This window comes from Amblyomma americanum, chromosome 8 (genome assembly GCF_052857255.1).
Source record: "Amblyomma americanum isolate KBUSLIRL-KWMA chromosome 8, ASM5285725v1, whole genome shotgun sequence".
NCBI lineage: Eukaryota > Metazoa > Arthropoda > Arachnida > Ixodida > Ixodidae > Amblyomma > Amblyomma americanum.
Window position 1 is genome coordinate 53509391 of NC_135504.1, and position 23415 is coordinate 53532805.

The 23415-nt window shown below is 44.8% G+C and overlaps 1 protein-coding gene across 4 annotated transcripts in view; it reads left to right on the plus strand.

Annotated features, from left to right (window-relative positions):
* Positions 1–496: 496 nt before the first annotated feature.
* The window catches only part of LOC144101652 (uncharacterized), a 40157-nt gene continuing 17238 nt past the window's right edge, over positions 497–23415 (plus strand). The window contains exons 1-6 of one of the 4 annotated variants that reach the window (XM_077634789.1): positions 668–747; positions 2518–2564; positions 11995–12220; positions 12997–13032; positions 16797–16832; positions 19484–19577. In XM_077634789.1, coding sequence (XP_077490915.1) covers positions 13018–13032; positions 16797–16832; positions 19484–19577 — 145 coding nt within the window. In that variant the 5' untranslated portion in view covers positions 668–747; positions 2518–2564; positions 11995–12220; positions 12997–13017. The other 3 variants (XM_077634787.1, XM_077634788.1, XM_077634790.1) reach the window with 3 other exon arrangements.

Consider the following 23415-nt stretch of genomic DNA (forward strand, 5'->3'; position numbering starts at 1 on the left):
AAAGGCATGTGTCCAAATGGGAGAATTTAATGAGAAAATATTCTAGGTACATTATCGCCGCTAAGTGACCGCATTAAAAAAGCGTTTATGTTGTCAGCGGTCGCGCACATTTAAAATTTCCTCTCTCTGAATAGGTTCGAAAATGCATCACTATTACACACATGTACACTCTCAACTACAACGAAAATGTGCAGATGTATTGGGTACATGGACAGTCGTGAAGCGAAGTCCGTAGCACCTTTCAGCGTTCGCTTCGGAGCCATATATATGTTCGACACGTGTGCGCTATGCCCTGCGAGCTAAAACGAACAGCTGCTGACGAAGTGTGGTTTCTGCCCGACGACGGCTCTGGCAGGCCTTTCAGCAATAGCAGTATATAAAATTACGTACAAATGCTAAAATTTTAGAGTCGCTGTCGGAGGCTGTTCGTACGCATACACTTCCTCCACGATAGAATCAGTACGCTCCCATTTCTGTCCGGGTGAGCTTTCGTAAACACCCAGCAGCTGGAATGCAATCGAGGTCGTTAATCTTCAATCCGCGTCGGCTCCAGCCGGAAGCACGTGACTTCCTCTGCGTGTTCGAACTTATCTTGAGAGAGGTTGGTGGCATTCAATGATTTTACGTCCAACATCATAAGGTTGCTAACAAAGCGCTGGGGGTCGTCTGCAATGTCTTCATTCAAGCACCTATGGTTTTGGACTGCACTGACGTTTTGCGCTCTTTCAGTGGTATCGGCATCAAATCGTAAGTATATCTGAACTAAAAAGAGCAAGCAGATCGTAAGCATCGCTTTGTAAATGTGTTCCGTAGAGGTGCCACGTACAGAAAGTGAACTTCAACGCCGCAATTTTGTGAAATTGCGAAAACTATACTAATATTTCGCCTTGAGAGAGAAATATGTTGGCTTGAGATATGAGATTAGGAAGTTTGCGGAGATAAGGTGGGCGCAGCTGTCAAAGGAACGTGCTACTTAGAGAGACATGGGAGAGGCCTTTGTCCTGCAGTGGGCGTAGTCAGGCTGATGATGATGATGATGATGATGATGATGATGATGAAGGAGGCGCTGAGCAGATTGCGCACCCTAATGCGTCACAAGTTTAGCATTTCGATGCGTTGAATAATGTCCATTTTCTCCCCCGAAATTTACATTTCGAACAGCTCATGCCTGTTGCACCGCCTTGCATTTTTCTCTATTCGCAAGAACATCAAAACGCACTTTCGAGGAAGCCCTCGACTCGCGCTCGTAGCATCCGCTTCACTGCGAACTAGTTATTAGGCCTAGCACACATGTGAGCGCCTCTAAATTCTTGTACAACTTATAGCGTTTGCATGTGACAAGCTTTTTGACTTTCGAACCGCAGACAAGTTCTTCAACTTTCATGCAGGAGCTCGTAGCCATTGAAAAAAAAAATACTTAAGTAAAACAGAAATTTGAAGGTCAGAGTGCCAAGTCGCGGTATTTTTAGACTGTTCTCAACAAAGGAGGTTTAAAATTCGCGCGCGCGATTTACCTACAATTCTCATTTCCTATGTTTGGTGTGAAGGAGAGTGCACCGCAATAAATAGCCTAAATAAATATGCGTTACAACTTTTTGCCGTCATTTTCCTTCGTTTGAGCGTTTTTGCAAACAAACTTTGCGTGACATTCGAAGGAGGAAGCTTTCGAACAAAACTAGTGGTTGGTTGATCGCTAACTCTTCCGTTGGATGGAAAGTTTATAACTTCGTTTTGGGCTAGTTGGTGCATGATTGTTCTTGTTCTTAAGATTGATGGAAAGTGTCTGCAATGACAACCTGAGCTCTAAGGATACCCGCTCTTCTTGCACTTAATATAATGGATTAGCACTATTGGTGAAGCTCAGTGTTTCCGACAGGTGCCCTGACAAAGTTCAGAGCGCAATTGTGGGACAATAGGACCCTGCAGTTCCACTCCTAAGACCTATACAATATGGAGCCTCAAACACAAATTTTGCTATAGTCGAATACAACTCAAGAATGAAAAGACAGATGTCCCAAAAAGGGAGACCCGCCAGTCAAAGGCGTTGACCGATATTCATGACGCTGCGGCAAACACGACTAAGTCCTAGTTATTCCCCTTTCATCTGCCAGCCCGTGCGATTTCACGCTAGGGGGTCCACTGCGATCGGTCAAAGGAAACAGGGGGAGAATTGGTCGATGCCATTGGCTGTAGCCGCACTTGCCGCTTTGTCCTTGAGCTTTATCCGATTATATAATAAAGAATGGTTACAAGCATTTTTAAACTGTTCTGTCCACATGAGGCAGCGTTTAATCCAGTGGTTGTAGTTCGCGGTTTCTGATCCTGATATAGCTGAGGAAATTTCTTGACCGAAAAGACCACACAAAAAGTGTAAGCGGTATTTGGAAATTTTCCTAAATCTCTGCAACGAGAATTTATCTGCAGATAGTGATTGCAGTGCTGTTTGTGTAAACACATTAGTATCGATCCTTGCCATTTTAAGCGTTTTTTTCTCACCTTTTTTTGTTATTGTTGTAGAGTCATGCACAAAAGTGACCTTCCCGAATGTACTTGGATTTGGCGATGTGAGTTGCCCTTCTTTAAACTTATCTCTACTTCGCGTTCATAATTCCTGGCACAATGTATACCACGAAAAAGTGCAGTAGCGAACACATCTAACAGAGAAACTACACGGTATAGATTTCGTTACTGCCTGCTATACAGCATATCCGCCTTTTGTGTACTTAAGCTCTACGTTGTGACGGCATATGTTGGAGAACGACAACCGTCATGACCTGAGGCATTGTGTAGAATGATAAAAGCGCTAAAAAGACGAAGACATTCAACATATACGAAAGCACTGCCGCTGCACTTTCAACTGCTTTTTATTAAAAAAGGTCACCACTCACATACATGTAAAAGGTAATCGCAGTTAGGCGGAAAGCGCCATTTAACTTCTTGCTATGATAGCGACATGTCCTAATATAGTTTTGGCCGGCGTTTTTAAAGCAAGAGAGTTCAATTATTTCGCCTTCAAGAATTCCCTTTGCGTGCCTCAAGAACTGTGTTTCTTAAACGCTGGCCTGCATTTGCATTTCTGATAATCCCATTAGCGAAAACTAATACGGTTGGAATATACTCCGGGATATATATAATGTATTTTAAACATATTTTGCATTCATGAATGCACTAAAATATGCCGGAAATAGGTTCCTGAAATTGTATGCTTGGTATTCGAAATATATTCTTAAAATTTTCCATAAATACGTCACTTAAAGCATGCTTCGAGCACGTTTCAAAGACATGAAAAAATATGAATATGGTTTTAGCATGTTGTCAGTATATTAAAAGTGTACTTTGGTAAATATGAAATTAATTCATTCGAAGTATACATCACTTACAGCATGTTTCGAGCAGGTTTCAAACTCGTGAAGAAATATGTATGCTTTTTAGCACCTTGTCAATGTATTAAAAGTGTACTTTCGTGAATATGAAATTAATTCATTCGAGTATACGTCACTTACAGCACGTTTTGAGCACGTTTTAAACACGTGAAAAAATATGTGTGCGGTTTCAGTATCTTGTCAATGTGTTAAAAGTGTACTTTCGTAAAGTTAAATTAATTCGTATTAGATATTTGTCCCTTAAAGCATGTTTCGAGCACGTTTCTAACACGTGAAAAAATATCTATGCAGTTTTAGTATCTTGTCAATGAATCAAAAGTGCATTTTTGTAACTATGAAATTAATTCGTCGGAAGTATACTCCAATTTTAACAAATCGGAAGTCCTTTTAATCATATTTGTAGCACACATTTAGCTGCCGTAGAAAAATCTAGTTCTCGAAATCACATTTCGGGCAATTACATGTGCATATTGGCTATGTATTGAAAGTTTACTTTCGCAAATACAACGTTAATTCATCCAAAGTATACTTCAATTTCAATGATTGAGCTGTCCGCGTAAACGTATTTGCAGCACACATCAAACTGCCGTTGAACAGTTAATGTTCGAAACCGCGTTTCGGGAAATGACATGTTGGTAATGTATTTAAAATGTACTTCCGTAAATACGAAATTAATTCGTGCATAGTATACTTCATTTCTAACAAATGGGTAGTCTGCGTAAGCATACTTGCAGCACACTTCAAGCTGCCGTGGAACAACCTAGTGCTCGAAATACCGCTTCCGGGAACACTGAAAACTCTCCCTTTGCTGTCGTCCATTCGTTTATGTGAAGTTCTAGCAGAAAGACACTCACCACTTATTTAAATCACGTGTGGACAGCATGATAGCATTATACCAAGCAATGATGCCATGCGCGCCTCCAGGCCCGAACATGCCAGCCAAAAGGACGCCGACCGACAACGCCGACCGGCTCCCATAGCCGCCCATGCATGTGTTGGTTGACAGTTCGACTCCTGACCGATGCCTGACGCAAGTTACAACAAACAATGGGGTTTTAGACAGACTACAGATTCGAGCGCGATCACTCCGACGCTTGTGCGACAACTTTGGAGGCAAACAGTCTTTGCGCAAAAAGCGCCTCATCGGGCAAGATAATATGTCTCCTCCAGGAGGGTACATATAAGCCAAGCCAAGTACCGCACTTGAGGGAGCAGTTCCTGTTTGCTGATGTCACTTTCCGTCGGTCTTTCCCTGTGCGGCGACATCACTCCCGTTCAGTCCCCGTCACGTGACCTTTCATTGCAATAGACTTCTTGATGTCTACGTGTTTTCTCTGGGGTTTTCTGTCTCCTAATGCTTATAGCCAGTGCATCCATTACTTCTGATGTTCACAGCATTGATCAGTATTATCCGGTGAATCCGACTAGTACACGTTTTCTAAGCCGAGCAGAATTGAACCATTAATTGTATATTCTTATTTTTTAATGTAGTATAGTTAATGTATATTGTTAGTATATATTTAATGAATTTAATGTACATTTTTAGCCTATTTTTAATGTATATAATGCATATTTATTATATTTTAATATATAATAAATATTCATTTATAATAAATATACTAAGCGGACAGAAAATGTATTTTTGATGCATTTCTATTAATGTTCAGAATATTACCCCCATCATACTTTGAAAGCATTCGTTTTGCAATTTTAGCCTAGGCACAAAAAATGCAAAATAAATATGCAATAATAGATGTGTTGGAAATGCATTTCTAGCACAGCCTTTTTTCGCTAAAGGAATGAATGCGAAGATCCGTACTTGTGCCATTTTTCACCAGGTTGAAGTGCCTTAGGGGTATTTTATTCAAACATTGGTTCGTGTGATCAATGCCCACTTTAAATAAGTAAGGAAGATACCGTAAATAACTTAATAGTGCGCAGCGCGTTATACACAACAGAGATATTCATGCCAAACAATTCTGGTAAAAAGCTTTTTTAACAGTAAAGAGTTTATTAACACAATTTTTATATATTATAAGGTTTCATGGCAGGAATCAATATATCCTCAGATCTCTTGTCGGCAGGCAAGCATTTGCTCTTTCTATTAGTGGTTTTGCTATCGTCAAAAACGTTCTGCGTTGGCTTTTTTTTTTCTGTATTGAATGGTCCCTGCGAGGGATGGAAAAAAATTCAAAAGAAAGATTTGGCTACGCATCAGAAGAATGGACCATTGCCTTCAATATTTCCATAAAGGTACATTTCAATATTGCAATATTCACAATTTTTGTCCAACAATGCTGCACATGCAGAGTGCGAACATGGGAGATGAATACAAGGGCAAATAATCCGCCGCGGTGGCTCAGTGGTTATGGCGCTCGGTTGCTGAGCCGAAAGACGCGGGTTGGATACCGGCCGCAGCGGTCGAATTTCGATGGAGGAGAAATTCTTGAGGCCTGTGTACTGTGCGATGTTCGAGCTCGTTAAATAACCCCCGGTTCTTGAAATTTCAGGGAGCTCTTCGCTACGGCGTCTCTCAGAGCCTTAGAAGCCTTGGGACGTTAAACCCTATAAACCAACCAACCCAAGGCAAATAGAAAATGTAAAAGCATGAAGTCATTTTAGGACGATGCAGTTCGTATTTGCTTATTTGGGCACGGTTCACACGACGTTTTGTAGAACAGACCAGTCTCCTGTCGTCATGACGGAGCCCGCTCTTTCGCAGAAACAGACAACTTGGCAATACTACAGAAAAATGTGTCGTAAAGAAAGGACGACGAAAATTTCTCTTCTACTTTGGGACCGGCGTCGATGCAGAAGTATTGAACGTCGCGTTGCTACGTTGCCTATAATGCAGCGAACGCAATCTTAGACGCATACTCACGAGACAGAGCCTTTCCTGGTCGCAGGCATCGGCGCGTTTCCTGTCCATCAGCGTGCTGTTGTCTGCACGGGCACGCTGACGATGACGAAAATATTATGAGAAAAGGTGGGCAACAAGGACAGTAACCCTTTAAGCCACATCTGCGCACGTTTACACCTTGCAATGACTGGAGCTTACATTTAGAGTCCTTTGCTAGAAACCAGGTATAACCAGGTAGAAACAGACGGACACATGTCTCAGAATAAGTGTCTCACGGATGAGGCTAAACGAAAGACATCCCCGGTCAGGCTGCATATGCCATATGAGGTGCACAAAAACATGAGTTGTGCAGTCCTCCCTCAACTTCTCGACATCACTAAAAAAGTATGGCTAAACGGCTCCGTTTATGAGACCTACAAATTCGCCACTGTGATCGCACTTCCAAAACCAGAGAAGCCACCGACGGACCTTGGAAACTTCCGGCCTATTTTCCTGACAGAGCTGACAGGGAAAACGTTAACCACACGACTGTCTTGGTGTCTGGAGCACCATGGTTTCTACCACCCCGCCCAAATTGGCTTCCGTCCATTCATCGGTACTGATAATGGTTTGCCTGCCTTGGCGTCGCAAGTTCTCTCATCAACCCACAGCCACAGTGTACATACCGTTCTCGCCATGAATATCGAAAAGGCTTACGATAACATAAGCCATGCTGGCATTTTGGATTTTAGTGCCATGTTGCGTTTCCTACTTCGACTACGCAATTTTATAAAACACTTCCTTGAAGGCAGAAGATTTGCCGTACGCCTCAGTGGTGACTCCACAGGATCATTAGTGCCTTTTCGCGGTTTACCCCAGGGCTCGGTACTGTCACCAATGCCGTTCAATATTGCCATCATTCCCATTGCAATTACCTGATGTCCCTGACGTTATGTTCTTGCTGTACGCCGATGATAGCACGGTGTGGAGCACTCACCACGACCTACTAAGTCAAACGGCGGCCCTACAGTCAGCCTTGGATATTACCGCGAATTATGTTATGTCTGTTGGCCTGCAGCTTTCCGTGAGCAAAACTACGTTCATGTCAGTGGCCAACCGCTTGGGACTCCGTAAGCTCGCTGCCACGCCAATCCGTCTCCAACTATCTGGAGACCCACTTCAAGAATCTTCGACATTGAAAATTCTGGGTTTGTCGATCCATCAGTCCGGAACGGGTACTGCCTGGCTTTCTCAGGCTAAAAAGCAGGCGTTGCAGACTTTGGGCCTAATCAGACGTATTGCTCCCAAAACCGGCGGCGCTCGCTCCCATGTCGCACGACATTTGGTGAAAGCGGATTTGCAACCGGGCCTCATTTACCAAACACAGTTCCAGCCCTTAAGCAGGGCTCAGTGAGATCGTCTGGAAGCCGTGAATAGAGAGGCTATGAGAACCATCACTTGCCCTCCGCGCGTCACACCGATCGCGGCACTTCAAGAGAATGCTCAACTTAACACCCTTGATGAGCTTGTGCAGCAGCGCCGTGATGCTCGTAGCCTTAAAGGGGCCCCGAAACACATAATCAGTGCATTTTTTTGCCTCTTGGTTGCATAGAGTGAGTTATAGTGGTGCTATTAGCTTCGGTCGTACCGCATATACTCCGGTTTTTAATATTTTAATTAGCTCGCAAAAACAAATTCATGGCGCTGACGGTGTCAACATACAGTGGCGGTTTTTGGCAGTAGATATAACATCACTAAGCGGGAGCTTTATGATTGGACAAACAGTAAATATACTTCAAATTGGGTTAATACCTTAAGGTACGTTTTGTCAAGTTTTTGTGTTTTATATTACATAAACAAAAACAACTTGTTTGCATTAGATAAAGGCGCTGTAAAGCAAGTAAAATCAAAATAAACCACCACAGGCTCTGGCTACTTATTGCGTCGAAGGACTTTGCGCTTCTCTGTAAGCATCCTACGACCTAGCACACAACACTTATAGCTACTCTCCACGTATCTGAGAACGGCTTTGCGGAATCGATCTGATCGAGCCATTGCGCAACGTTCGTTTCGGTCCCAAGGAAGGATGCAAAAAAAAAAGTTGTTCGTTTCACATTTAGCAGTGCGCATCGTCAGGTTGTGGAGGATCCCCGGGCGGCGGCGCCAGATGGCGCCACGCGCCCGTCAACAGCGCGCGCTCCTTGCTCGCCTTGATCAATGAGCGCGCTAGGAGCGACGGGCAATGGTAGGCGGTAAGCAGTAGCGGTACGCGCTATGCTAAATGTGTCTGCTATCTTGCGCAGGCCGTCACATCGTCACAGCATCTCGCGCTAGAGTTCGCAACCAGTTCGGATCGCGTTCGGATTCATAAATCAGGGAACGTCACTTATCAGTGTTCCCTTCTGCGCCATCGGCGTGACGATGAAGCATCGCTTGGTCAGCTGGGCGTTCACATGGTTGTTGCAACCGTGCAAACGGCGCTGCCAGTCTTGGAAAGAACGAGTCACAGAGAACTGGCAACCATGGAGTGCAAAATTCCGCCACGTGCTCAGATAGGCTGTTTTGATTGGTCGCACTAAGTGTCGTCATTGGGAGAGTGAAATGGGAATGGGAAGCTGCGCGGAAATGGTGTTGAGGGCAGCATTTTGTTTGCTTGTGTTTTTAAATTTCTTCATTGAATATCTCCCGTTCCTATGCATCGATTCTTGTAATTCTTTTTGATTAAGCTTCTGTGTGACATAAAGAATCCATCTGAAGTGTAACCGGCATCCGTTCAATCAGTGTTTCGCAGTCCCTTTAAGGCCACCCTTTTGCGCTCACCGCGAGCACTCCGGACTTATGCTTCATTACACACCATACTGTCGCCGCCACCCTCAGTTCTTCCTCCATGGGACTTTCTGCAGCAGAGCGACTACAAACCTACCGATCTACGTCGACCGACCCCATCTTATGTGGCATGGTCCCTTCACGAGCAAATAGCGGAACAAGATATTCACCTACCCCGCGGCTCAGTCATTATGTATGTCGATGCCAGCGTCCGGGGCTGTGAAACAAGGACTACAGTTTACTGTCCGTGCCAGCCTGAACTTTACAACACAGCCAGGTTTAGATTAGCGGAACCCCCTCCTTCCTTCTGTGCTGAGCTGGGTGCTATACAAGACGCTCTTCGCTCTGTAGCCGTAGTCACCTTGCTCCCCACAGCCCACATTTATCATCCGCACTGACGCCCCTCAAGCACCACATCTACTCCAACGCGTCAGCCGCAGCCCAGAAATCTGCCAGAATATACATCGTCTGGCGGCTCGCATCCCGCAAGCCATTCGAATTAAGTGGGTCCCACGTGACCTGCTGAGCTCACAAAGCTCTGCACTTTCTGCAACCCGCTTGGCGACCCTACCCACATCAATGCCTGAATTCCTCAGCATGGATGATGCTACCTTCCTTCTCACAAGACAGGAACACCTCCGGCGCCGCACACGTGCTCTCGTCCCTCCGTGTGCCATAACCCCCCCGCTCCCCCTGCAGTCTTACCCGCGCAGAGGAGGTTGTGCTCCGGAGGATCCGGGTCAGGGTTGCCCTCACTCCTGCCGTCACTCGGACGTAACCTCAATTTCGCCATTTGTATCCCCGCCTAGAGTGTCCAGTCTGCAACTCCCAAGATACTGAGGCTGGTATTGACCACTTGTGGGTTTTCCCGGCGCTGAAGCCAACCAGAATTCGCTACCTGACAGCACCGAGTCTACAGCCAGAGAACCCGTCCTCACACATTGCTTGTACGTAGGGGCCACATCTCCGCTTTCTCCTCGCCTTCATTAGATCGGCCCAACTCTTCACCTTCATTTAACACCCACCCACTTCTTTTCTTTCCCTTTCTACCTTCCCAACTCCCCTTATGCCCTGAGACAATAAATAACGTTATCAAAAAAGTGTATCTTCATCTAAAAGATGTCTGCAAGACACTATTCCCATCTTCAAGACGGATATATATTCCCCACCCTTGTAAGGTCGCTGTGGCCAGTGCCCTTCGTCGTCTAGCTAAAGGGGGCTAAATGGTTTGAGCCGGGCACGAAATTAGCCTCAGAGTTGGCTCGAGAGCAGTGTCGTCGTGCGGCCGATTCATATCCCCGTATATTTTGGTAAGGAACAATGCTGAGGAACTTTTGCTAATAAACTCAATATCACTCCAAAATAATAGCATACCTTGGCAGCAGTGATTTAACTTATGCTGTGTTGCAGTTGCGCTTTCAGCGATATGCTAAAAAGCGACTTATTCAACCAGCAGTGAGCGTCTTTGGCATGCCAAGGGGAGGCAATGGTGAAAGATTTTGCTCGCGTAGGTGGTGGATCCTGCTTTGAACACTCGAGGAAAGCTTTGACCTGGCGCGGGAGTAGTTTGCATAAACTGTGTCGCTCCTCACATCCGTGGCAGCAGTATAATTTGTTCGTGGTTTCTGGCTGTTGGCGGCATCTGTGGCTAAACCAACGTGATCGCCTCTTCGTTTAGATGAGGAGAATGATTATAAGTCAATAGTATGACTGTGACTCTTTGCACCTTAACGTAACCTTACATTAGGTTGCTTGTAAAGTGACGAGTCATCCTATGTTGCCGATGTAGAGTGCTGAGTCATGCGTCATTGCTTGACTGCACTACTTGTAAAGTGCTGAGTCATGTTATTTTGCAAAATGATTATATGCCATGACTATCACTACCCGTCATGACTATGCATACTTTGTACACACTCTATGACTTTACATTGCGTCACCTGTAAAGTGCTGAGTCAAGATGCGTCACAGAATTACTATGGGTCCTGATTATGACTACGAGTTACGGCTTTCCTAGTACGGTACGTTTGATCATTCGTGACTATACGTGTTCGCATACGTGTTCTGGTATCCTACTCCTGTGTACTGCGTGATCCGAATTTCGTGCCATGATGGACGTTTTTTGTGCTAAACGCTCATAATGATTTCGCATTAGTTTTATTAGAAAGGCAAAGAATCCATGTAACACCACCGCTGTGCATGCCCTCTCAATTGTGAGGTGACGCTTCAAAACCCACCTTTTCCTTGTGGGCGTCTCGAAACGGGAAACAAAAGCTCTCGATGTTGTCGTCGTTACGTTTAGAAGCACCGATATACCTTGGTCGCTTTCGCTTTTAACTTATCTATGACTATGTCATTTGCTTCCAGCTAGTGGTAATTGTCCGCTCTTAGTTACGCTACTTCCAACCAGCGAATGGGAATTCGCTTGTCTGGTGACATCGCATCCCTGCAACCAATAGCTAAAATTCATCACCGACGGCACCTTTTAGTCTTCGTAAGACATTTAAAGCTGCCGCTTTACAAATAGAAACAGCGTCCTGACTGTCGCAACCGTATTATAGGGGTACTGTATACTGATGCAGTAGCAACATAGAAATTCGCTTCGCTTTTCTAGGTGAACAGAAATGTTACAAGAAGGGCCTGAAACAAGTTCGTTAGGAGCCAAGTGTCTTGTTTTTGGCGCAAGCAGGTATCTCGGCATTTTCAAAAAAATATATAAATTAAGCGACGCGGATACTGTAATGCATAAGGCGAAACTAGTCAGGTGTTGTCAAAATGTAATAATACAGAAGAATAATGAGATTTCTTATTTATAGGTCTAGAACTTTGCATTTGATTTGTTTATTAAAGAAACTGTGCCAGCGTAGGTGCGTCTCAGATCATTAAATTTTAATGATTTGCTGCTGAAGCTTGACATGTGTGGGGCTTTTCGCGCAAACTTTCCTGCAGTGTGCCTCTCTGAAGTGCAAGCTTGTCTTCTAAATCAACAAGAACTGTCCAGAATGCTGAGGCAGCCCGCGAACAGTATTAAGCGCGGAATCTACGCCGAAGGTAGAGCTTTGAGCCTTTCGCTCGCAGCCATGTTGTAATGTTAGTACCAAAAGACGGCCAATGTGTGGGTTCCACTGAGACTTAAGAAATCGCCTCTCGGGTCCTTCCTGGCTGGCCTCGCAAGGTCAGTATGCTAAAATAGTCAAATCAATCACTGAAATTTCATCATGGCGTACGCGACCTGGTGTAACAACACAACTTTCTACTTTTTGTTTGGGTGTTTTCTGTTCAAGCGTGCAGCTGATGCGAATGAAGATTTTTTTTACTATTCTAAGGGATTCACTAGTGAAAAAGGAAGCTTGAAAGTAAAGCATGCCATGTGTTTTTGCGCTAAATATTTAAAATTGTAAAATAATGGCTGATGAAAACGACGACGATGTTCGCGATTCACCTTGCGGCGATAGAGCAGTGCGGAGAAGCTAACATGATGGCATCATCAGCGTTTCTTTGGTGGTGTTTGTTTTCTTCTTTTGGGCAAGCATTACTGCTGCTGAAATCTGCACTGCAACGATTATTTACGTCACCACGCGGAGCACGACCTGAAGCTGTGCGCTGCGGAGAAGTGTTAACAGTATCACAGTTTTATTTGACGATTACGTCTCCATTTTAAATGCCAGCACAAAAAGACATTGCATGCTTTAATTATAAGTTGCACACCTACTACTCTTTCAAGCTCGTCGATCTTTAAAGTCTCTTCATCAGCTCTTTAAAGATGGAGGGGACTACGGCATTTGACAATGTTTGAGCGCTAGAAGTAGGTATTGTGAAATCGCATTGTTTTGTGTTTCTTTTTGGCATAAGGTGCAGGATCGTTAACTATACTTACCAAAAGCAATAAAAATAACGCAGAAAATACCCGTAGAGTCTAATTTACCGTGTCTTCTTTTGCCTAATTTTCAGTGCTTAGGCGCCCCCGTCGACATGTGCATATGCAACGTAAGTCACTTACCTTGTCTCTACTACTCGAAAAGATTTGGGTGATAGACCTTAAGTCGAGATGGTTAGTTTATGAACGGTGGCGCTCATCGTTATCAGTTTGTAGTCTCGCCTAGAAATCTAATGAATGTACAGGAATAAGATAACCCTTCATGAAAAACCGATTTTTTTGGGACAGTAGAAACTTTTTAACAATCGTGAAATCATTAGTGTCAAGCATGTTATTGAATTGGTGGCAAACAGCGCAACGACGCGGACAGAGTGGAAGAAAATACAGGACAAGCGCTCTGTCCGCGTCGTTGCGCTGTTTGCCACCAATATGTACCACCAACTCGCCCGTTTGGCTATTGTGATGTTATTGAAGCTTGCGTATGTTTTTATGGCCCACTACGTCGACTTCCGTCAATATAAACTCCGCACACAACTACATGTTAGTGATTGTGGAGGGAACAAGGTGCTAATATTTGCAGAATGTATGTGGTTTATAGATTGGTATCTCATGTAGGTATTGATTTAGCCTAGATTTGAAGAGGGAACGGAAAAAACTAGTAGAGCGGAAGCCCTTTAGAGAGTTAGCAGTAAGAGGGAAAGTAGAGGAATTCAGGATTTCGCTGCAGAACAGATATTCGGCTTTAACTCAGGAAGATGTACTTAATGTTCAAACAATGAATGATAATCTCACTGTTATAATTACGGAGTGCGCTGTTGAAGTAGGTGGTATCATATTTCGACAGGTTACCGATAAGCTATCTTAGGAGACGAAAGATCTGATTAAGAAACGCCAAAGCATTAGGGCGTCTGGACCTAGAGAGAAAATAGACCTAGAAGAGCTATCTCAGTTGATAATTAAATGCAAGGTAGCCGACATAAGGAAGTTTAGCATGGAGAGAATGAAGCATGCTCTAAAGATCGCAGGTAGCCTAAAACAGGAGAGGAGGAAACTAGGCATAGCTAAAAACCACAGGCATAGGTAAAAGACAAGGAGGGCAGTGTAATTACCTATATTGGTAAGGTAGTTAACGAAGCCAAAGAGTTCGACACAAATCTATACAGTCGCCAATGTTACCACAACTTTAATGAGAGAGACAGTAGAGAACAGCAATGCGTCATCCCGTCAGTAACAAGAGAGGAAGTAATGAAAGCCTTAGAAGCAATGGAAAGGGGGAAAGAAGAAGGTGAGGATCAGGTAACAGCAGATCTTTTGAAGGATGGAGAGAAGGTTATGCAAAAAAATTAGCCACCCTGTATGCGCAACGCCTCATGACCTCGGCCGCGCCAGAAGCTTGGAAGAATGCAAACGTTATCTTAATTCTTAAGAAACGAGACGCCAACGACTTGAAAAACTACAGGCCGATCAGCTTACTATCCGTTGCCTACAATATATTTACTAAGAAAATCGCTAATAGGGTCAAGGCAACCTTAGACTTCAATCAACCAAATAATCAGGCAGGCTTTCGTAAAGAATATTCCACGATACATCATATTCACACTATCAATCAGGTGATAGAGAAACGCGCAGAATATAACCAACCTCTATATATAGCTTTCATTGATTACGAGAAAGCATTCGACTCAGTGGAAACCTCAGCAGTCATACAGGCATTGCGTAATCAGGGGGTAGAAGAGCCTTATGTCAAAATACTGGAAGATATATATAGCAACTGCACAGCTACTATAGTCCTCCATAAAGTCAGCAATAAAATTCCAATAAGGAAGGGCGTCAGGCAAGGAGACACGATCTCGCCAATGATGTTCACCGCATGTTTGCAGGAGGTATTTCGAGGCCTGAATTGGGAACAGTTGGGAATAAGAGTAAATGGAGGACACCAAAATAATCTGCGATTCGCTGATGATATTTCCTCGCTATGTAACTCAGCAGATGAACTGCAAAGCAGGATCAATGAGTTAGACCGGCAGAGCAGAACGGTGGGTCTGAAAATTAACATGCAAAAAATCAAAGTAATGTTCTACAGTCTAGCAAGGGAACAGCAGTTCACAACTGGAAGCGAGGTGCTTAAAATGGTAAAAGAATATGTCTACTTAGAGCATGCCGGTATTGACCACTATTCCATATCGTGAGAGGGAAATAACTAGAAGGATAAGAATAGAGTGGAGCGCATATGGCAGGTTTTCTCAGATCATAAATGGCAGTTTACCGGTATCCCTCAAGAGAAAAGTATGCAAAAGCTTTATCTTGCCAGTACTCACTACGGGGCAGAAACGTGGGGGCTAACGAAAAGGCTTCAGCTCATGTTAAGGACTACGCGGCGAGCTATAAAAAAAATGATTGGTGTAACGTTAAGAGGCCGGAAGCGGTCATAGTGGGTAAGGGAACGAACACGGGCTGATGACATCCGTAGTCAAAATGAAGACGAAGAAATGGGCTTGCGCAGGACATGTAATTCGAAGGCAAGATAAGCGCTAGTCCTTAACGGAGTGGAATTCAAGAGAAGGCAAGCGTAGCAGTTGGGTGGATGGAATAAAGAAGTTTTCGGGCATGCGGTGGGCGCAGCCGGCAAAGGATAGAGTTAATTCGAGAGACAGGGGAGAGGCATTTGCCCTGCAGTTGGCATAGTTGGGCTGATGATGATGATGATGATGATATCATGAAGATTTTATTGAGATATAGATTATAGAAGTATATTGATACGCTGCCAGTTTTTAATGGCGTACATTTGTGAAACCCATTAGTGGATACATCTGCCCGTACAAAATGTAGGGGTTGAAGGTTGTATGATCGTAGCCGGCCAAAGGAACAGCGGTAATTTCAAAATTATAAGCATTGATACAGCTATTACTAAGAGCCGGCCACAAAGCTGCAATTGCAACCAGGCATATAAATGTTGTAGCTAAAATGTAAGCTCCTAGAGATTGGTTAATGAAATTATAGTAAACATGAATAATCCGTTTCCAGATTTACGCCAACAAAGTATTTTATGCTGCACAAGACATCTATACATGTAAAGAAAACTATTTTTGAACAATGGCGTGCTTCCGAAAAATACCCAGCAAATCACCGCGTTCAGATCAGAAAGTGGAACGCATTTGGGACGCCTAATCGTCAGCGCTGTCTACATGCATCTTAAATCGCCCGCTTATTCTCGAGATCGAGGTGAAATGCTTGTGAAGCGTGCCTTTGGCCTGATCTTGTGTAGATCAAGACACAATGCGCCATGGTTCTTCTTGGCCAAAGCTTCCCCCACGCCACATAAATTCATCACTACACTCATCGTCATCATGAAATTTATCTTCAATGTTTTCTTGACCAGTGCCTAACAAGCTAGCAACAGCAAGTCGCGTTAGTAGGAATACCCATTAATCGTAGCTTCTTTTAATTACCTTTTAAGACCGAAGTAAACAGCGCCAATATCATATACCAGCACTTTTTACGAGCGTTGGAAAGATGCGGCGCCAATGCTTGAGCTCACAAACTTACATGAAAGCGAGAAAGATATTGCGACTACCTTAAACCTTATTGTATTTGTAACGAACAGAAGGCGCAAATACTCTGGACCGTTCACAGCACCTGCTGCAAAATTAAGCCTCACTGTGGTATAATCACTTGAAGTACTACAACGTGAAGGGCTGTGCCGCAATGGTTTCGTCGTTAGCGCACTTCGTGCCACATTCTGCGTGCATTTATTCGCAAGCATCGAGCGACAACATCTGCCGGTCTCTTAGACTCCAGACAGGATTTGCTAATCGATATCAGCCGTGTTTACGGAAATATGTTTGTAATGATTTCTATTCCTCCCTTTTTCTAGACGAATGTCAACCAATTTACGCAGAGCATGTTGCTTGTAAGTACTGTCCTCTTTTTCGCCCCCCCCCCCCCCTACTTCCTGCTAAGCCTTTTCATCCCTGAGCATTAAAAAAAAATTAAGAAGGAGACCTGACTCCATTACGAATTGGCAATGCGGTAGCATTTTCAGCTGTTATGCGTTTACCGGACGAGATGTCACTTCCGTGCTAGTGGCATCACTTACCTCCATGCAATGGGCGAATTTTTTTACCGCGACACCTAATGGCCCCATAATGCTTCTAACGCTGCCACAATAAAATCTCCTTTGCGTTTTCAGTGAGCAACAGGAGCCATCGAAATACGGGTTCGTTAAAATGAACAGGTAGACACTGCTTTAGTTATCTATGGTGCATGAGATAAAATATAATACATTAGACATGACGGATCGACTACGAATAATGTTGGTTCAATGCATGACATTCTCGATGGTGATCTTAACACAGATGGTGATAGTGTGGGGTACCGTACCGGCACGCATGCCAATCCTGTTGACTGGTGTCAGGACAAAGAATGAATATATTTGTTCCGTAGTTTTGTGCACCAGGACGATAACGGCTTTTACATGGTGCAATGGCAAGTTCTAGTAGCTTATTTTAGGTCTACAAGGAATGGGTGATAAAATTTGTGAAAGGGATTCAGTCCGTAGATTTTGTACCATGTCTCAAGGTCAAGGAAAAACACATTAACTTTAAATTTCACGGCGGTGACAATGAGTAGATGAATCTAACAGCGCGATTTTTACTGGCACTAATGTTTCAGCCAAATAACAAATGTGAGCAACTCAAACTGCGAAAGCATAGTCCATCATTGCGCAATACATAGCTAATTAGCATAGACGCTTAGCAAAAGCAGCAGGTGATGCAAACTATGTCGTAAGAAACGACACAATTGCCTACATTAGTAATGGCGGTAATACAGAAAATAAGGGTGGACATGGAAAGATATGTTAACGGCCAAGCACTTGCATGATCACGCGGGACAAAACTACGCTGCCAGCGAGTACATACTTAGCCCGATCGCCAGTAAGAATGTCGGCGATGGAAAGAACTTATCGAAGATTTTGCATGGAGGACCCGTTGCAGCCGAACCAGTGAGCTTCCGAACGTTTCCGACATCATATATCCTGACATGCTGTCAGCAAATCATCTCGACAGAAATGAAAGGCCTACTTTTTCAATTAAATCGCAATGAAAAACAACGTTTGTAACCTTTTATGTCAACCGCGACTCAACCCAGTTCAAAAAGAAAGCAATCATTCCTCGAAGCAGGCAGAATTCACAACTCTGAGCAGGCTAGACGAGAAAATTAGCAGCGCTTACACTTGTGGCTACAACTTAATCAAGCGAGAGCAGTTTACTGTTGCTTCATTTGTTGTGGTCCTTTTATTTCCTTCCAGAACATATGAGGCAGTATTTGCAAGACGAGAGGCTACTGTGTGACCGTTCTGTTACGTAGCTTCGCGTACTTGCCTTGCGGAAATTTCTTGCACCAAAGATGACGTCATGGATGACGTCCCCTGGTGGGACGATGCCACTTCGGTGCTCAAATACTGTAGAAACAGCTCTTGCTGTAAAAAATCCTAGGTTCATCACCTTTCCAAAGCGGACGAAGTCATAGCGATATACGTGCCTCTCCTTGCATTCTTTTTACGCAAAGGGGCAATTCCTCCCCCTTTTTTTCCATCGGACCACCATTTCCTAGCCCCTCAAGCGCCAGTTCCGCCTGTATCCAATGGCCACAAAACGCTCATTCTATACAAATCGCGCTCCCTGACCGACGTGATTTGGTTCTTGATTGTTTGATTTCCAATTTAAGCATTCATTATAGAGGCATGTTTGCATAAACATGTGGACCCCTAGCTGGAAGCTAGTTTAAATCTGCGCTGTTAAGTTCTGATGATACTAAATCGACGGCATATCGTAAATCACTGTCACACGCATTGACGCATTGATGCGCGATGACATCCTCGTCGGCCAGCAGGAGATTGCGGGGCTCTTTGCTTGTAATGCAATTCTGCTATAGCGAGCCCCTTTAAAGTGTATACAGTCGCCTTTACGATCATCATTGAGAAAACAAATTCGTTGGAGGCACTTAAATATCTCTTAACTGCGGCAAGGCGAAAGCCGTTTGCGACTCCATTGCACTGATTTGAATTTCCCGCGCTTGAATTCATTTCACGACAAAGAGCAGCTGGCGCGAGCGTGACGAGTTGTTGCTTGGCGGCGGTCACGTGGCCACAAGGTCACGTGACTTTGTGATGTCACGTGATCATGAGGTCACGTGACCTACGTGGCGATGTAACGGACGGACGGTCACCGAGAGTATGAGCCATTAAAAGCTGTGGCCTTAATAAGAACACAGGAGACGCACCGAGCAACACTAGTGCCAGGGAAAGGCAGTCTGGCCTTATTCAGTGGCACGCAATAGAGTCGCTCGTTTTTCACGCTTAAAATATCAGAAAAGGGTCGCATACACGTTCCTTTCTACGGTTGCTGCGCCTTCACTCACGTCAAAATTTGTTTAGTCCAATGCGTGCAAGCTTGGGCGAAGTGGACGCTAATGACTGATAATTACCTTTAATGTCACCTGTGTGTAATTAGCAGATTGCTAGACGTCTCAATCTAACATGCGTTGTCTTTTGTTTTGCAGTGCGCTGTTCACGGCATGTCATATTTCGACGTCCCAACGCAGCTTTATTTTCTTGAAGGCATTCTGAAAGAAGCCCTGAGCAGCATGGGCCTGGGTAAGTAAATACTTGATATTCGATTAGGCGGCGAGCGTTTCGGGGTCACAGCACAATTAACCTGCCGCGGTCGCTCACTCTTTATGGCACTCGGCTACTGACCCGAAAACCGCGGGTTCGATCCCAGCCGCGGCGGTAGAATTTCGATGGAGGCGAAATTCTAGAGGTTCGCGTACTGTGCGTTGTCAGTGCTCGTTAAAGAATTCCAGGTGGTTGAAATTATCAGGAGCCCTCCACTTTCATTATTACAGCGCAAAGACGGCACAGAGCAAGAAGGGGACCCCTTCTTGTTATGTGCCGTTTTTGCGCTGTAGTAATGAATGTAGGTAACCAACTCGCCCAAAATGTTGTATTATGGAGCCCTCCACTACGGCGTCCCTCATAGCTTGGGTCGCTTTCGGACGTTAAACTCCCATAAACCAAACCAAACAATCTACATTACCTCACCATTTCCAGGTTTACTCCATGTATAAAAAGCGTGCATAGTGCGTATGCTCTCTTCACCCTCTGTGGCTTTCTTCATCCTTTATTTCATGCATGTGAACACTGATATTTACTGATGTATTGAGTTTTTAGTTTTATTATTCGTTTTACGCCTGTGACTTTTGTGATATAGTTGCTAAATAGATTTGCATAACGAACCAAGCGACATAACTATCTCTATGTGAATGTGCACGTGTAGAGTGGCAATGGTGTGCTTATTACGCTACAGAAACATTCCTTGTGACCACTGCTGGTTCGTGCTGACAGCCCCTGCGTAGGCTATTGGGAGCGAAGACGCACTATCTCACCACGTCCAGCAGTCCACTGAGATCTGGCACAACGAGAAATCTGGCAAAAATAAATGGTACAACGCTGTCAGCAGTTTTCCGTAGCTTCAGAGCGACGGTCTCACCAAGGCTTTGTGCGCAATGTTTTTCTGTGAAGAAAAAAAAAAAACCTCGGCCTTTTCTTTCATTTTGTTGGGCCTCGTGTCAAGAAAAGTTTAGGGATGCTAAATTACATTACACGTTGGTGCTGCGATAGCACTACATTGTGGAGTCTTCTAGTCCTGCTTCACCTCCTACGTCATTTCTCCTCGCCGCATCCGCTGAGTCTGTGTAGCCGAAGATACGCTGCCTTCAGCGACATACTTGCGTAGTCAGCCTATACTCTGGCGAGGAGTTTCCACTGCTGCAGAAACATGCATTGCTTATTCTTACTTCATTGCACCCTGGTACGCGGAGCTGTTTAGGCATGTCTGCGAATAACCAAACACTGCTGGCAATTGCCGCCAAGCTGACCACGGCGCCGGGCATGTCACCTCACAAGCGCACCTTTCAACTGCCAGTGCGCCTCCATACTCGGCGATGGTCTCATGACGTCACACATCCCGGTGACTAATGAGCGCTCGGCCATTGTTATATGCCAGATGTTACCTGCCAGCGCATTTCCCAATTCATCCATGTTACGTGATCCTGTGACATCATGATTGTTTCGACGAGTCAGCGAATTAGAAAGCCGCTGTGGCTTAGTGGTTATGGCGCTAGGCTGCTGACCCGAAAGACGCGGGTTCGATCCCGGCCGCGGCGGGCGAATTTCGATTAAGGCGAAATTCTAGAGGCCCGTGTACTGTGCGGTGTAAGTGCACGCTAAAGAACCCCAGGTGCTCGAAATTATCCGGAGCCCTCCACTACGGCGTCCCTCATAGCCTGAGTAGCTTTGGGACAATGAGCCCCAATAAACCAAACCAAACCTAATAAGCGAATTTTATTAATAAACACGCCATGTTTTTTTGTCATGAGGCTTCTCAGTGTTATCGCATCCATAATGTTTAGCGATATTCATATCAATTGTACACGGTGGCAGAGGCGCCGTCGGGTGTGAAAATGCATAAGGGCACTCAAGCTTCGGTTAGACGTATTACCACACCCCGCTCTGGCAGCCCGTACTGTCTATACTGTGCAGACGACGGAAGCCCGTTGTGGCAGTTTGCGGTGCAGGCTGGGAACTTATATTTTAACGCTAGAGCGTTAGTACACCGATGTTGGAATAAATTGTCAGGCTTCGGCGATCCCAACAGTCTCAAGCCTCGCAGCCGGAGCGGCCGGAGCAGCAGATGGAATGTGACGCCTTGAGGGAGAGGGGGGAGGCCCCCCCCGATTCCGAGAATCCCTGGAGAGGCAACCTAAGTGGGCCACGTAGGCCACGTGATCGTCTGGCGTCATCGCAATCTACACACGTGATTCTGAACAAACTGACCATCGTGATAGGTGGAAGTTAAATTATTGATAGTCGCACAAGCCCCACCGGTGGCAGCACCTGCCATCGCAAAGCAATGGTGCATTCCTTCACCGCCGCACCACTGTGAAAGGATTGGTATGAGGACTCCTGACGATATATGAATATTAAATCAGGAATTATCAATTCCACGCAAATGATCATTAACTCATTAACCCTATCTCGTCATAACACTAATAACGGAGGTTTTGTGTTCCCTCCAATTTTTTAGGTTCTTTCTACAGCGCGATCGAACACAAGTCCAGACAGGCGGTCAGGCGGCTCTGTTTCAGAGGGTTGACAGTTTTAACACGATAATATTTTAAAATTCCCGTTTTGCAGAAATTTCGGTCCCGTCCGTGTCGTCGTCGACGGTTTTGTGAGCGAGAAATACAAATTGTGCTATCTGCCCACCGTGGCAGGTTGGCAGAACCTGCCCATTCTATTTTGAGCAAACACTGCCCGCCTTGACAGGTGGCAGTTAAATTAGTGATTGGTCGCGAGATGTTGCTCGCTAAGACCAACCTGGGTTGCACAAGCCCCACCTGTGGCTGCGCTTGAAACAGCCACCTGCCGCAGAAGTGACGCATCGCTTAACCGCAGCACCACAGCGCCAGGAGTGGTACAGTAACTCCTCGCGATGTATGAAAGTAAAGTATACAATGATAAATTCCGCACATATGGGCATGTAGGCAGAACCAAGGCGAAATGATGCGCAGAGAAGAGCTGAGGCCGCCGAAGGGACCCATCCAAGCCTTTAAGGCGGAGCTTAAGTGTGTCTTCAAGTTTTGCAGCGCGAGTTGTGATAGCTTTGTACAGGTCATTTAGTGGAAGCAATCTAGGGTGTAAACAGCAGCTGTGCCACCCGTTACGCCTGGTGAATACAAGGAACAGGTACCTTCAAGCGATATCGAGGGGTCGACTGACCGAGATACCCAGTTATGCGCCTTTCCTTTCCTCAAAACCAACGGTGTCTAAGCCCTTCGTTGGTTTTTAAAAAGGGTAAGGCACATAAATGCCTCAATTTTTAGGTGGACACCACCGCCACCTCAACGCGCGATTGAGGCGTCCACTGACCCAGTGACCCAGGTATTCGCCTTTATTTTCTTGTAAACCAACGGAGGATTTAGGCTGCGAATAAGGCAACACTCAGAGCTAGACTGTTTGTTTACAGCAAGCGGGCCCTTCATCTAGCCGGGTATTAATGTTAGCGTATATAGACCCGAAACAGTCCTGTGAGACGCCTAGCCCCATAGTTGGCAAACAACTAAGAACCTATTCCCGAAATACGTCATCATTGCATTCATGCACTTGTTTACGTACATCAGATGTTAAACCGGCTGTCTTTCTCCTCCGCAGAATCTGCAAATTTTCTTGAGCTTGTGGCATCATTACAGCAGCGAACAACAAATTGATGCATTAGAAAGTTTCCATATTGGTTAGTTCCCTATTTCCGCACCCAATCCATTATTTACTCATTAAAACATAACCTAACATCACTTACTTCTAAACAAATGACGAAAGCAGTCCTCTTCATGTAAGAAAGAACTAAAAAAATTTTGTAGCCCCAGCTCAAATG